Source organism: Lutra lutra, chromosome 3 (genome assembly GCF_902655055.1).
Source record: "Lutra lutra chromosome 3, mLutLut1.2, whole genome shotgun sequence".
NCBI lineage: Eukaryota > Metazoa > Chordata > Mammalia > Carnivora > Mustelidae > Lutra > Lutra lutra.
Genome location: NC_062280.1, coordinates 25,773,607 through 25,789,784, shown reverse-complemented (window position 1 = coordinate 25,789,784; position 16,178 = coordinate 25,773,607). Strand labels below are relative to the sequence as shown.

General features: G+C 37.0%; 1 protein-coding gene across 1 annotated transcript in view; it reads left to right on the top strand.

Moving 5' to 3' along the window:
- Positions 1-16,178, top strand: part of ABCA12 (ATP binding cassette subfamily A member 12) — a 177,100-nt gene that overhangs the window by 115,270 nt on the left and 45,652 nt on the right. The window contains exons 21-28 of the mRNA XM_047722762.1: positions 842-1,021; positions 1,586-1,901; positions 5,112-5,226; positions 11,599-11,928; positions 12,977-13,046; positions 13,135-13,269; positions 14,675-14,830; positions 15,748-15,934. Of these exons, the coding sequence (XP_047578718.1) occupies positions 842-1,021; positions 1,586-1,901; positions 5,112-5,226; positions 11,599-11,928; positions 12,977-13,046; positions 13,135-13,269; positions 14,675-14,830; positions 15,748-15,934 (1,489 nt within the window). The remainder of the gene's footprint in view (positions 1-841; positions 1,022-1,585; positions 1,902-5,111; positions 5,227-11,598; positions 11,929-12,976; positions 13,047-13,134; positions 13,270-14,674; positions 14,831-15,747; positions 15,935-16,178) is intronic.

Here is a 16,178-nt window from a genome sequence, read left to right as displayed (position 1 = left end):
GGTTTTGTGAGGAAGGATTTATGATACACCATTCTTGGTATTAATGACGATTGAGTCAGTGAAAATTTAATTGGCCAAGTGATTTATTAACTTGCAATTTCATATTTACCCTTTGTCTCGGTTGATTTCCTCATAAGGAATCATGAAATTGAAGAGCAATTAAATCCTCTTCCTTCCAGAGTAATTACCTGAAACAAAATCTTGATCATTTTGTCTAGATTAATACAGATATCAATAGAGAAAACTCACATGAGGTTTTAAATCAAACAGTTTTAGAAAGTTGTTCACTATGTGGCATAGATTCTCACAGTCTCCTAGGAAATGATTCTGTTGGACAACTTATTGAATAATACAGTTTATTTGTTCTACACACTCTACATAGATTTTCCTTTGTTTATTACATTCACGTTCCCTGAACAAAGTAAGTGTGTCCGTTTACTGGAAACTTTCATCTCTAGTTTTCTTCCTGACTAAATGTAGATGTATTTTTTAAAATTATTTACCTTTAGTCACTGGTTAAGTAAATTGGAGTGGAATATATTTTTAAGTCGGCTTGTATCACTCTTGGAACTTGGGTCTACTTTTATCTGTACCAACTTAACGTACTCTTCAGTAAATATTTGTACACCTGGACACATTTTTCCAGGTGTTACTAGATATTTTTATTACCAGATATTTTAGAGTAAATTCTAGTAAATTCTACAACTTCCTATTACTTATAATCTAGTATAATGGCAGGTACTGACCAGAAAGCCAGTATTTTGTCTCATTACTACTAGAAACATTACAGTACAACATTATAATATATGTTTGTCTGTTTTGCTTTGCTTTGCTTTTTTAGATATTCTAAGGCTGAAATTAGAAAACAGCATTGACATCATTGATCATCTCAACACGCTATCTTCCCTGACAGTAAATATTTCCTCCTGTGTATTATATGACCGTATTCAGGCAGCAAAAAGCATAGATGAAATGGAGAGAGAGGCCAAAAGGCTTTATAAAAGCAACGAACTCTTTGGAAGTAAGTGTTATTCTACTAGAGTTTGAGTTTCTCTTTGTACTAAAATTGGCCAAATTCTTCCCTCACCCCTTTCATCGAGAACTCAGGAAAGTAGTCTGAAGGGGGGGAGGGTCACTGTCCCCTCTGATGTCCTTAGAAATGAAAACCTTTCATGTAGTCAACCCACTATATTGTCTGACGAGACTTCCACAAATGTGTGATTTTGTTGGCATGGTTAAAATGAAGACTGAAATGGATTACATAGTTACAAGGTGAAGTTGAGTCCATAATCAGTCAAGATTATTCATTTTATTGTGTTTTTTTTTTTTTAATTTTACTAAGTGGCTTAGAGTGATATATTTAATCTGGCCACTTAGTTTGTAATTATATTCTCAAACTCATGCTTTGAATCTCTGAAGTTGTCACTTCCAATTAGCCATCTTTTCTGTAAATTAGGAGCCTGAACTTACTGTCACATTACAAACTCAATTGCCTGTTTGGCTGCCCCCTAAGTATACCCTGCAAACAATGAATAATGTCAACCATAAAATAACCTTTCTGCTGTTGTGGCCTTTTTATTTTTAGGTGTTATTTTTAAACTTCCTTCTAACAGAAGCCGGCACAGAGGCTATGACTCTGAAAATGTCTCTCTTCCTCCTGTCATAAAATATACCATCCGCATGAGTCTCAAGACTGCACAGACCACAAGAAGCATAAGGACCAAGATTTGGGCCCCAGGGCCGCACAATTCTCCATCACATAACCAGATCTATGGCAGGGCTTTTGTTTACTTACAGGATAGTATTGAGAGAGCAATCATTGAATTGCAAACTGGAAGAAACTCCCAGGAAGTAGCAGTCCAGGTCCAGGCGATTCCGTACCCCTGCTACATGAAAGACAAGTAAGTCTGGATGGCTGGAGCACCTTTTAACAACCAGCCAGTTTTTTGAGTCCTCATTTCTGCATACTCATTCACATGGATCAAGTGAAAGAGATCTCTTCCATGAAATTTTTGTCTAGTGCTTGTTTCCAGGAAAGGATCCACACCACATGCACAGCTCCACGACTGTGGCTCACTGTTAGCAGAATGATGGTCAGGTCCATTACAAAATGATTTAGGTTTCCTTAGTCATAACCCTTAGCTTTCCATGGACTCTGGTCCTTGAATCAGGAGAATTGGACTCCAGACCTCAGTGTAGGGCTGCATAATTTGGATGCTACCCACTCTCTACTAGTCTTCCCTTTCTCTAAACAAGACAATCTTAACATCTCTTCCAACTCTCAAATTTTATTAAAAATCCACAAGTGCATGGCCAGTCTTAAGGAAGAATTCTGATAAAACACATCATTGATCTCTAAGATAAATATTATGCTATCTGAAACTATGTTATGCAGTACCAGTCCACTTGCTAGGAATCTTCATCTAAAATAGTTTGCTGGGGCACCTGGGTGGCTCAGTCAGTGAAGTGTCTGCCTTTGGCCCAGGTCATGATCCCAGGGTTCTGGGATCGAGCCCTGCCTCAGGCTCCCTGTTCAGCAGGGAGAACTGCTTCGCCCTCAGCCTCTCCCCCTGCTCTTGCTTTTTCTCTCTCTCTACTAAATAAATAAAAATAAAAATTAATAAAATGTTTGCTAAATGGACAAAAAATGCAAAGAGCATGTTTTAGATAACTGAATTTGAATGGTCAAGTGATCTACCAGTCGAATAGCAGTGACTGGCTCCCCCACTCTGATCACATTCAGTCTGTGTAAAAGTTGGAGGCTGAATATATTGCTTTAAAGAAATTGCACTTGTTATCCAGCCCAATTACTGCAGTTTATATACAATTCAGATGGTTCTGGACTTTTTTTTTTTTTTTTTCATTTTTCTTTTTATTGATGTATCTATCTCGTTTGGGTGCTTCAAGAGCTGTAGATGAAATGAGGTCATGTAACCCTCTGTGTGGCAGTGATACGGAGAGACGGATGAGGATTCCATCTGTGGGTTGTCAAGGTTAGCTGCTCATTGTGGAGGCCAGTCAGTTCCTTGCAGCCTGAACTGTATGTGAACCGCAATGGCCTGTGTGAATAGTAAAGACCTATGGGTTCAATTAAAAGAAAATTCTCATCTGTTTTCTGGCTCATCTTTTTCCCCTTGCAAATTTTGGCACCTCGGATGGTGGGCACTTGGATTTTCCTTTTAAGAAGAAAAGTAACTGTACTCTGCCTTCTTCGTGGGAGAGTTTGATCATAGTATCTCCCATATACATGTAAATTCTTTATTGCATGCATAGCTCCCACATACGCTATTTCCTTTGTTCTGCCCAACAACCTAAGTAAGGTTAGCAGGAGCAGGTATCTTTTTTTTTTAAGATTTTATTTATTTATTTGACAGACAGAGATCACAAGAAGGCAGAGAGGCAGGTGGGCAGGGGGCGGGAGAACAGGTTCCCCACTGAGAAGACAGCATGATGTGGGACTCTATCCCAGGACCCTGAAATCATGACCTGAGCAGAAGGCAGAGGCTTAACCCGCTGAGCCACTCAGGTGCCCCAGGAGCAGGTATCATGAACCATATTTTCCTGATGAAAAAAACTGAAATCCAAAAGGGTTACTGAAGTGTCCAAAGTTGTATAGCCCAGTACCTTACTGGTCCTTCAATTGGGAGACCAGCATTTTCTCCTTATATTAAACGAAACCTAAGATAAACCAATCTTAAAATATACAGTCACTTGGAAGAAACATTACAGGGGATACATTATTAATGAATGAGGGCTGTTGCCTAATTCTAGGGCCAAAAACACCATTAGGGCTGGACCTGAACCAAGAGAAAATTCATTAAACAAATATTGTTTAAGTGCCTACCCCATGCCAGGCAGTTTCCCAGGATCCAAAAAAACTGGACATGGCCCCAACCCTCACTCTTCCCCCCACCAAACAAACAAACAAACAAATAATCCTCATGTCTTTGATGGTGATACACTTCTGATGCTAAAGTTACAATGAATGATGATGATGTCATGTTCCATTAATATTTGCATGTTTCATGAGGAACTTGAAGGTAGTTCCTTAGTCTTACAGATTAAAAAGGAAATGGCCTTGGTACCATTCTCCAAGTGAAAATGTCAGTGGAGCCTACTATGGAAAATAGGTCAATTTAGAGTTCCTCTCACTGAAAGCTACTCCTTTGCCTTACCTCATAGAAAGGTGGCTAGTGTCAGAACTGTGAGTCTCAAACTATGGTCCCTGGACCAACAACATAAACATACAGAATTCTATATATTCTATAGAATATAGAATTTGCATTTTAAATTGGCATTTAAAATGCAAATTCTATATCCCACCCCAGATTTAATAAATCAGAAGCTTATGGGCGAGGCCCAGAAATTTGTGGTTTAGTAAGCCCTTCATGTGATTATGATGATGGTTAATTTTGAGAAACACTGCATTGGAACTGTCTGGTATCATGGGCAGACCACTCAGGAATATATTTGGAGACTGATGAAGCCTTCCACTGACTGCCTAGTTTAGCACATTATCAGAAAAGACATTACTATACTGTGTATGAAACATCTCCTGGAGCCTTATTTTGAGGAATCCAAGTTCTTTGTTTGCATTTTAAATTGAATGCTTTGAGTTTTATTTTATTTCATTTTGGAAAATTTAGTTTAATAATAACTATGAGCTTCTAAAGAGTAGATAAATACAGTAATTTGGGAGGATATAGCTTTTAGCTAGATAAACCAATCATCATCTAATTTTATATCTGCCTTTTAGATAAGAATTTCATTTAGACAGAACGGTTTTGAGCTTTGCAATTATATCTATGTAATAATTATTTTCCTAGACAGGACATACTCAAACACACTCTAAACAATATGGTAATTTTATCTAACAATCCAGAGCTGTTTTTCACTTTTGCAACATTACAGCAAGAAGATCATGGGCGTACTGTTAAGTCAGCCTCACACTTCATAAATAAAGGAGCAATATCAGTGACTATTCTCAATTTCAAAACATGAGTATAATTTCACTCCAAGAGGGGATGTGTTCTTTATATATTACAATCTGTATAGATGATACTCGTTTGGGTTGCTGAATTTTTGTTTGTATGTTTTTGTTTTTTTTACAGCTTCCTAACCAGTGTCTCTTATTCTCTTCCAATTGTGCTCATGGTTGCCTGGGTTGTATTTATAGCTGCATTTGTAAAAAAGCTTGTTTATGAGAAAGATCTCCGGCTTCATGAGGTATGTCGAGAGTCTCCTCTTATTATGAGTAAGATCTGTTTGTGTAACAATCAGTATGATTTTCATCATGCCTATACAAACTCAGAAAGCCTGACCCATTCCTCATGAATTTAAAAAGAAAAATACTTTATGAATCATAAAGGCAGCTGGTATGGCAATATTTCGTTTTCTCACAAAGTTACATAGAAGTCATTTTGTAAGTGCCTCTGGATAGCGAAATATAAATAATTCTAAATAAAATCTGAGTACAATTTATGATCCTAACAGTAATTTTGTCCAAGAAGTTCCTATAGGACTCAGGATCTAACGCAGGAAGTTTAAATAATAGCAGTAATAACTGGTAAGGCAGGAAGTCTGTTGGCATGGTAACTAAATGAGTGTAAATGAAAATAGATATAGATGTATGGACGTAGACACAGACGTAGTCATAGACAGACAGATGGCTTATTTCAGCTCTCAAGAAGCAAATTCTCTTTCCAGTATACCTTGTCTTCTTCGATTATCTTCTCCTCTACCTTCCACTGACTCATAATTTACAGCGACTAAGAATTTCATGTTATGCTCCTGACTAGGTTAATAACGTAATGACGAAAGACAGGACCTGGGATGAAACGCGTGATCTCTGCTGCAGCATGTTCCTCACCATTATCTCCAAATCCCGAATATCTTCTTCTTTTTAGAATTCATGAGACAGTATTGGGTGATTTGGGGATGGGATTGGAATAAGAACTATGTTATCTGCCCATCCTGTAATGAGTCCGTTCTTACACTCACTCATGGAGCGAAAAGAAAGCAGAAACACTTCAAAACTGGGGCACAGTAATTATTGCAAGGCTTGGCTGACAGTCTGACATAAATGAGGTTAGAGTAACCTGTTAGCCCACTCGCGCTTTCCAGACCGACTTTGCCCATGCTTCCAGGCAATTGATTCTTTCTCCTCACGAGGTACAAATCACTGCTTCGTGTTTCTGTGAGCTCAGCAGCAGGGTGGCCTAGAGTTCAAACCTCTCCTTCCTCCCTTTTCCATTGGAATTCCGGTTGAGCCTCACAGCTACATTTTTACATTTCAGTTACAATTTGGTAAACCCTTCATTGACTGGCTTGAGCTCTGTTGTATTCAAGCCTGTGTGCAATGCTTTCTTCATTCCAATTTAGAAACTTGAATCCAAGCCCTAAACCAGAATTTTGGTTGCAAGCACCTGCCTTACAGTTCTCTTTCAGGTTCCTGGTACTCAGAAGTAAACCTTCAGAGATTAAAGGGAAACTTTAAAGTCGAAAACTGTGGTAGAAATGGAGCTCTTTTCTACTTCAAAATAAATATCTACCTTAAAAATAGTATTTGTGGTAGAAACACACAGTAAATATAAGTATTCTATTGTGTATCTATTATACACACTCTGTATTTTGTGTTTGAAGATGATGCTATTTGAGTGCATCTGTGGATGCTACAAAAAAAATCAAAGCATAGTGAAGTGTTCTTTCTTTCTTTTTTTTTTTAAGATTATTTATTTATTTATTTGATAGACAGAAATCACAAGTAGGCAGAGAGGCAGGCAGAGAGAGAAGGAGGAAGCAGGCTCCCCACGGAGCAGAGAGCCCAATGCGGGGCTTGATCCCAGGACCCTGAGATCATGACCTGAGCGGAAGGCAGAGGCTTTAACCCACTGAGCCGCCCAGGTGCCCCTGAAGTGTTCTTTCTTAACTGAAGACACGAAAGATGTACTTTTAATGATGAACCAGTTTCTGTTTGGTAGCTTTGTGTCTTCATTTTGCATGAACCTACTTTCAGAATTTAACTACCTGATTTGGGGGTCGAAGTTGTACAGTGGAAGATCACTGAGCTTGGAATCAGAGAATCAGGCTTTGAGTCTCCCAGTTCACTTGGGCTCAGTCCGTTAAACATTCTAAGTCTTACCATCTAGACTTAACTCAGCAATACATTTCTGGAAGGTGGCTCTCTCACTGCCACAACAAGAAAGGCATTCAATCATCCCATATTTTATCAGTTCTAAGGTCAAGATTTTTTTTTTCCTTGCCTCTTAAAGCATCTGAAATTGGGATGCATTTGATAAGGCGTCATCATTTATTTGGTGGTGATTTTTCTTTCTTGTTCCCATGTCAAATAATGGCCTGTCTTAAAATCAGCAGCATCCTAAATTCAAAGGAGTGCATCTATTTGTGAGATGAATGATGGAACCGGGGGTGGAATGAGTGGAATATTCTCAGTGCCTCCTGCTCCGCCTTCCCATACTGCCCATAGTTCTCATCTTACCTCCTCCTTTTTAGAAGTGAAAGAGCTAAGCCCAGTAAGTGAGAGGTGACTTTCTGGAAACTGCAGAGCTAGTTAGTGGTAGATATGGTTCTGGAACTCAAATGTCTTGACTTTCAATCAATACATTTCTACAGCATAGCTCCTTTCCCTCTCACAATCTTATTTTGGTAGCATAGACCCTTAAAGACTTTTGAAGATGATAACGGAAAATCTCTTAGGTTACCAGATACTCAAAATCACTTTTTAATATCATCATTTTTATATTCACTAAGTTCTGAGGCTTTTAATTCCTTACATCCTTCTCATTCCAATTAAATAAAAAGGTAAAAATAAAAAAGAAACCTTTTTCTTTCTGTAACTGTTCTTTTTTTTCTTAAGATTTTTTATTTATTTATTTGACAGAGATCACAAGTAGGCAAAGAGACAGACAGGCAGAGAGAGAGGGAGAAGCAGGCTCCCCGCTGAGCAAGAGAGCCCGATGTGGGGCTCGATCCCAGGACCCTGGGATCATGACCTGAGCCAAAGGCAGAGGCTTTAACCCACTGAGCCACCCAGGTGCCCCCCTTCTGTAACTGTTCTTAAATCTGGGCAAGAAAACCAAGTCAGTTGCTCTTTCAATGAAGCCATTAATCCTTGACCTTGTTATAGTATGACTCCAGTGAATTCCTTTAACTTGTTAAAGGAATTAGCACAAATATTAATAATGCCCAATAAGTTTGTCGATGAAATTAAGCCTGTAGTTAAAAAAAAACAAAACTATTTTGAAATGGCTTTCAGTTTGGTTTTGTTCTGTGTTCCTTGCTTTTGACAATTAAGCAAAGGTATACAAAAACTGATATACAACACATGCAAAAAATACCTTTTCACTTTATTTTCTTGATTTATGAGTTAGCTTCTAATATAAGTCATTTATGGGGATTTTAGTGCTTATATTCAGCTGGAGACAAAATTTGGAGTTGTTCTTTCTCAGTTCAGATAGATAGTCTAAAATATCTGTGGTCTGGAGAGATGTTACCAAGAATTATGTAAGGGATTTTAGTCCTCGGGTGTTCCACATTAGACAGTGCTCATGCCTTCTTAATAGACACTATCCATCATGCCAGTGGCAATTTGGAAGACTTCAGGCAGTGATCACACCATCCTTTATATCTTACTATAAAACAATAATATAAATATCTAGAGTTAGGAAAAAAATTTTTAACTAAGGTAGAAAATGGTATTATTCCTTATAAATTAGTGCTTGACATATATGAATATCTGATTTCTTTTCCTGAAAGCATTAATGTCAATCCCTGTGCATAAGCTTCTCTTGAATGTGACAGCACATTTATCTCAAATCTCTCAGAATCTCTTCTCATTATTTTCTGCCATAAACTGGAGCAAACTCTGGCCACTGTGTAGAGGGGTTTTCCTTGAGCAACAGGTTATCAGATATTGATGAATTGCTGCAGGCAGGTTTGGGAGGCTGGAGACAAGTGATTCTTTGATTGCAGACCTGGCACTTGATGTACGTCACTCTGAGGAGCATCTACGACATCCAGAAACCATAGCCAGACGTTCTCTGTGGGCCATCTTCCATCAGCAAGTTTGGTCTTATTTATTATAACGAAGTTGGCAGTGAATCTGGATAATTTATGGCTGACTTACATGCTCTCATTTGCTCTTTCTTTTTATGAATAACAGCTGTTCTCCTCGTGGCATAAAATCCTGAAGTTTCACACTCAGGTTTCACGTTAGAATGTTAAATAGTGAACACTTTTGGGAGCACCTCAGTCCATTTCAGTAAGAAGCAATGATCATTCTCCAACTTTTACCAACTCTCGGGAGTAGGAATCTGATCTTGAGTCTTGAAAACTTCAGAATTAAAACTTCAGAATAAACACCTTTAGTCTGGTCTTCAGGTTTGCCAGATTATCTTTTAATAAGACTATGAATGGAGAGTTTTCTAGATATGTAAGTGTTTTATATAACAGCTATCAATTGCTGGAAAGGAGAACATGTTTGTACACACCAAGTCAGCTTTATTTCATGTCCTTGATAGTGTCCTAGATATTTCATACCCACCTTGTGAAATATATTGACATTATCTCCTGTTGACACACGCTGCTGTTGGAGAGAAGATATTTTTTGCATAAGGCACATGAAATTAGATGGTGAATATTAGCTTTGGAGTAGTCATGGAGTTCTCCTAACTTCCTTGTTAATTATAAACTCAGTTAAATCTCAAACAGGAAAGGCAAATAAAAAGAGTTAACGTATCATGATCATATTTAAACAGGCAAGTGTCTCTGAAATGCAGTCATCAAACATGACACAGTAATTTTCTCAAATGGGCTGAGGAGCAGAGAGAAAATTTCGAAAATAAGACCTGTGAGATATTTTCTCATTCCAAAATGTAATTTTGTTTTCAATGATAGATGCGTAGCAACTGGAGGAAAACTTCCATAGTGTATCTTCGCTCCATGCTGGTCTTTCTTTCTTTCTTTCTTTCTTTCTTTCTTTCTTTCTTTCTTTTTTTTTTTTTTTTTTTACTTTGACCCACACTTCCATTCCTATGGAAACGTAAGTTGAGTCTTTACTGCCAAGGGCAGAGGGCCTGGGAGGAGGGAAGCAGTAAGGAGGGAGGAGGGTGAGGAAGAGGGCAAAGTTAAGAGGAAAAGTCACAGGCTTTTTCTTAGTGGTGATTAGCTTAAGGCCCACAGCTTAGACTGTTGGCAGTCAGGTAGCTGTTTCCATGGTAACAAGAAGAGCAGCAAAGTTATCAAAATGTGATAAGTTGCAAAGGCAGAAAGTAAAATTCACTATTTTATGTGTAGAGCAAAAGATTCGGCACATTCCTTTTTTTTTTTTTTTTCCTAGACAAGTTAGTTTTAAAGAAGGAAGACATTGAAAAGCCTTGATTTTACCCAAGATATTGGATTATAAAGCTGTTAGTGGAGCATTTCTTTTCTTCTTTTTAAAAATAGACTGATTCGTAAGCTTAGTACTAATCATGTATTGTAAAACTAGAAACCAGGATATCCAGGTTCCCCTGAAGTGCAATATGTCACCAAATGCAAGACAATGAAGATCCAGGGGAATTTAGATCTTTCAGAGTCCCTTTGAGTTAATGCTCAAACACATCATGCTGGTCTGTTTTTCTACCTTGGTGGAATGCCTTGACCCCTGGGGATATCACTGAGTTATTAAAGAATATAAATTGGGAGAGAGGTATAGATGATCTCAGATATATGAGTTCATTTTGGGTGCATGGATGTCTTTTCAGGAAAAAAAATGACAAACTGCCCCAAATTCCCAGTGATCTTAAGGATGGGTAAACTATGCCAAAAGGCAGAAAGTCTCCCTTCAAAATTTCCATGTTTAAATTCTTAGGAGTCAGGTTTATTCTGTTTCTCTCAAGAACAAGAGTACTGATGGTGTTGTCCATCAATGTTTTGTTAAAACAAATGGAGTTTTATTATCTCGTTCCTACACCAAATTTGAAATAAACCAAGTTTTTCTATGAGCTTGAAATATTCATGACTATACAAATGTCAAACTCATGTTGTAAAGCTCTGCAGGAGACACCATAAATTTTGATAATCTATTCTAAACTAATTTAATCTGGACACATCAGTTAGATACTAGTTATAAAATGAAACTGGAGAAAAAAAGAACCTCACCATCCAAATCATCCATTATACTGGGGCATTCTGAAAGCATATCATTTAAAATGGGCTGATAGGGGGCGCCTGGGTGGCTCAGTGGGTTAAGCCTCTGCCTTCGGCTCAGGTCATGATCTCAGGGTCCTGGGATCGAGCCCCACATTGGGCTCTCTGCTCAGCGGGGAGCCTGCTTCTCCTTCTCTCTCTGCCTCTCTGTCTCTCTGTCTGTCAAATAAATGAATAAAATCTAAAAAAAATAAATAAATAAAATGGGCTGATATACATCGTCATATTCATTTTACATAGCAAGCATGGACAAATCCTTAAGAAAATCCTTAAGATGCCTAGTTCCATATATATGTAGAATCTCATGGGCATTTTGTCATGGTGCAGAAATAATTGCTATTTGAGAGAGTATCAGCTCAGAAACTGGCTAATGCCTTTTCCGTTTTGCAGTACATGAAGATGATGGGAGTGAACTCTTGTGGCCACTTTTTTGCATGGCTTGTGGAGAGCATTGGATTTCTACTGGTGACCATCGTCATCCTCATCATTATACTCAAATTTGGTGATATTCTTCCTAAAACAAATGGGTTCATTTTGTTCCTGTATTTTTCGGACTATAGCTTCTCAGTTATTGCCATGAGCTATCTTATCAGTGTCTTCTTCAATAATACCAACATTGCAGCCCTTATTGGAAGCCTCATCTACATCATTGCCTTTTTTCCATTTATTGTTCTGATTACAGTGGAGAATGAGTTGAGCTATGTAATAAAAGTGTTCATGGTGAGTCAATTGTCACAACCGAGTGGCCGGGGTGGGATAAGAATTGATTCTTCTTACATTTTTAGACTCTTAAAGTTCAGTTATCTAACTGTAAAGTTCTGTGATTGCAAAATAATCTTAGCTGTCCTAATGTATACTGTACATTATATTATTGTATACTGTACAAGCATAAAACAATGAAAAAGAGACTTTTCTTAGCAGCACGTCTGTTACAAAATAATTTCTGAAAAAAGAGTACATTTTTAACGATCATTAAAAATTCTGACTTCTTCTCTCATCCAGGTCCTTAAATATCTTAAAACCTTTATTACTGGAGTTATTCTCCTATATGAGTAATTTTCTTGGTTTTCATAACATACAATATTACTTATAGGCATAGAGACAAATGCAGTGACAGTATATAATCAATTTTGATTGATTATATTTTTCTGCCTGTTTCAATTCAAAACTATTGAATTAATTTAAGCAATTTAATGAAATCATTAAGAATACTTTGAAAATTGGAAAGCAGGAAAATAAATCTCATTGAGAGTCATATTGAAACTTTAATGTTTATGCTTATATGTTAAATAACTTTCATTTAACATTGACTGCTTTGGGTTAAAACATTAAATTTCTAATGTGTTGCATTATATGTATTCAGTCAATTCATAGCTCAGTATGTTTTCATTCATAGTTCTATTACCTGTAATCAATTTATGAAGTAAAAACATCTTCTGGCTCCTATTTATTTGATTTTAGTCTTAACATTGCACTACCCTGTAATTACCTGGTTTATAAATTGCTAAGCAACATACCAAGTGTAGATACATAGTTTAGATTTTTGCAAATATTTTTCAAGTTGTGATTTCCCTGCTTTTGTGTTCTGCTATTCCTCTTCTCTTCCTTCAGGGTGGTAGTAGGCTTGGTAAGGGACCTCTGTATTTTTAAATATGCTTAGAGAGTTAGTGTTTATTTTACCTATATAAAGTCCAAAGTTTTAAGTATGTTTGGATCCCTCCTGTACAAAATCTATAAGAACTGTTATTGCTGTTTATTTTCTTCACAGAGTCTGCTGTCCCCAACAGCATTCAGTTATGCAAGTCAGTACATTGCAAGATATGAGGAGCAAGGCATTGGTAGGCTCACTTCCTTTAAAACTGGGTTTTAGCATTCACGATTGCAGTATGTGTCACAGGAGAATAAATACATGTGTTCACTTTTTAGGTCTTCAGTGGGAAAATATGTATAGTTCCCCAGTTCAGGATGACACCACCTCATTTGGCTGGCTGTGCTGTCTAATCCTAGCTGACTCTTTCATTTATTTCCTTATTGCTTGGTATGTCAGGAATGTGTTCCCAGGTATGATCATACTTCCTACAGATATATTTTTCTATAGTTTTCATAATTATAGATCAATTAATATATATTTTCTATTATTTGATTTGCCATATATAGTCTCAGAAGAAAACAACAACAACAGCTTAAATCCCAGAACTAACCATAATTTTCCAGGATGAGATAATGCACTGGTGAATTCTTTCTCTAAGTTTCCTTTATTTATTTTATCTTATTATTTAAATTTTAGTTAAAATACAGTGCAATATTGGTTTTAGGTATAAAATTCAGTGATTCATCACTTACATACAACATCCAGTGTTCATCCCAACAAGTGCCCTCCTTAATACCCATCACCCATCTAGTTCATCTCCCGCCTACCTCCCTCCATCAACCCTGTTTGTTCTCTGTTGTTAAGAGTCTCTTAGAGTTTGCTTCCCCCTCTCCTTTTTTTCACTCCCTTCCCATATGTTCATCTGTTTTGTTTCTTAAATTCCACATGTGAGTTATATCATATGGTCTTTGGCTTTTTCTAACTTATTTCACTTAGTACAATATACTCTAGCTCTGTCCACACCATTGCAAATGGCAAGATTTCATTCTTTTTGATGGCTGAGTAATATTCCATCGTGTATGTGTACCACATCTTCTTTATCCATTCATCAGTTGATGGACAATTGGGCTTTCTCTATAGTTTGGGTCTTGTTAATAATCTGATGTTTCTTTAAAGGATGGAGTGGATTAAGAAGCATGGAATCCAGTCTTTTCAAATGGGCTTTTGAGATGTGATAAAGCAAAACCCAGGTCTCTTAATTCTAAGGAGAATTTACTAAATTCTAATGGAAAACAGTAGTTGGGTCCCCCATCCTAGGTCTCAAGTAGTCATCACTTTTAACATGCTTGGGAGCTTTTCCATCCAGCCATATTGATATTTGTACATTTTCCTGATGTTCTAAATGAATAAAAGAGTATTGTTCCATTTATATAAAATTTTTATAAAAGACAAATATGTAAAAATAGAAAGCAAATCAGTGATTGTCTGAAACTTGGGGTAGAAGCAGGGGTTGTCTATAAATGGTCATGAGAAAACTTTTCGAAGCTATAATGTATAAATGGTGGTTCTAATGCATGGATGGTAGTAATGGTTGCACAACTTTATATTTACTAAAAATTATCTGTGCCTACACTTACTGTGATGAGTAAATTTTATGCCATGTAATTATACCTTAATGAAGCTGTTTTTAAAAAAGAATAAAAGAGAGCTTATCGTTTTTGCTTTACTTTGGAAACAGACTACGTTTTAGGTTGATACAGGTGAAAAAAATGAAAATACTTTCTGAACCATATATAATGTTCTGTTGTTTAGTTTCTGATGTTTCATGTTAACAGTCAACTAATACTTACTCTTCCTAATACATTTTCATTACAGGTACATATGGTATGGCAGCTCCATGGTATTTTCCAGTCCTTCCTTCCTATTGGAAGGAGCGATTTGGATGTACAGAAGTGAAGCATGAGAAAAGCAATGGCCTTATGTTTACTAATATCATGATGCAGAATACCAACCCATCTGCTAGTAAGACAAGTAGGTCGACAACAAGCATTATTATGACAGAAGTGATATAAAATTTACATGACTAGTGATTTTAATTAGGTTTTTCTAAATGGCAAAATTATCATCCTTTTAGTCATGGATGAATATGTCTACACACATGTGTTTAGACTCTTATAGAGATTAAATTGTGGCTTTTTCTGGGCTCATTAGCTCAGTTGGTTAACATATGGAGCTAATTAGGCCAAGATTGTAGATCCCTTTGTGGTCCAGTTAGACACAGAGAAAAATTTTGATCCTTGGCCACAGTCTACACCCCTAACTCCAGCCATCTGTCACTAGTCAAAAAGAGTAACCAAGTTACAAGTACAAATAATTTATCATAACCCATCACCAACACTGGACACAAACAGTTGAAAGCTCATGACTTACTGACGTAGGGTAAGTAGTGCCATCTTTGCAAAGTAATTGTGACCCATATCTGTGGTCTATTTGTGATGCCTGAAGCACATGTAGATAGTAATCAATGATGGGGAATCTATAAACCACAGATCTGAGCTGGCCTTGTCACTATAAAATCACACCTTATAGACACTTCTTCCATAAGTTGGTGTTATCTTTTCTGATCAGAGAAATAAGACTTAGACTGTCTTTTTAATATTTGAGATCTGTTGAATAAAGGAGAATTCATTATTATGATGCTATATTCTAGGACCACCTGTTCTGACAGAAGGGTGAAATCACCCTTAAAGAACGCAGTTCCTCACTCTCATTCATTCTTTAACCAGATGAGAAGGAAGCTAAAGATAACAGATCATTTGTTTCCAGAATTATTTTTACTTAGAGGACTGTATTGTTTTAGTCTTCAGTTTTTAATTAAGGAAAAGTCTAACTCTAGCTACATTTTCCTCCTTTGTGAGCTTATAACTCGTCTCTTGATTTCCCTCCAGGTCCTGAGTGCATTTTTCCCTCCAACATTGAGCCTGAACCTAAAGATCTCACAGTTGGGGTTGCCCTACATGGGGTCACAAAGATGTATGGCTCGAAAATTGCTGTTGATAACCTCAATCTGAACTTTTATGAAGGACACATTACTTCATTGCTGGGGCCCAATGGAGCTGGGAAAACTACTACAATGTATGTTACTTTTTGAACACTTATTGTTGTGGAAGCATATTACTTAATATTTCCTCACCCCTTTCATAAAGAAAAATGTTACTAAATCTCCCAGATGGATTAAGGTAGCTCAGATCGTTTACTGTAGAATGGAGTCTAAATCATAGGTCCCAACCTGTGAGCTCAAATGCAGATCAGACCCACCCAGTATTACTTAAAATGCTTAACTCAGTGCCAATATTTTAAAATGGACAAATGTCCCAAT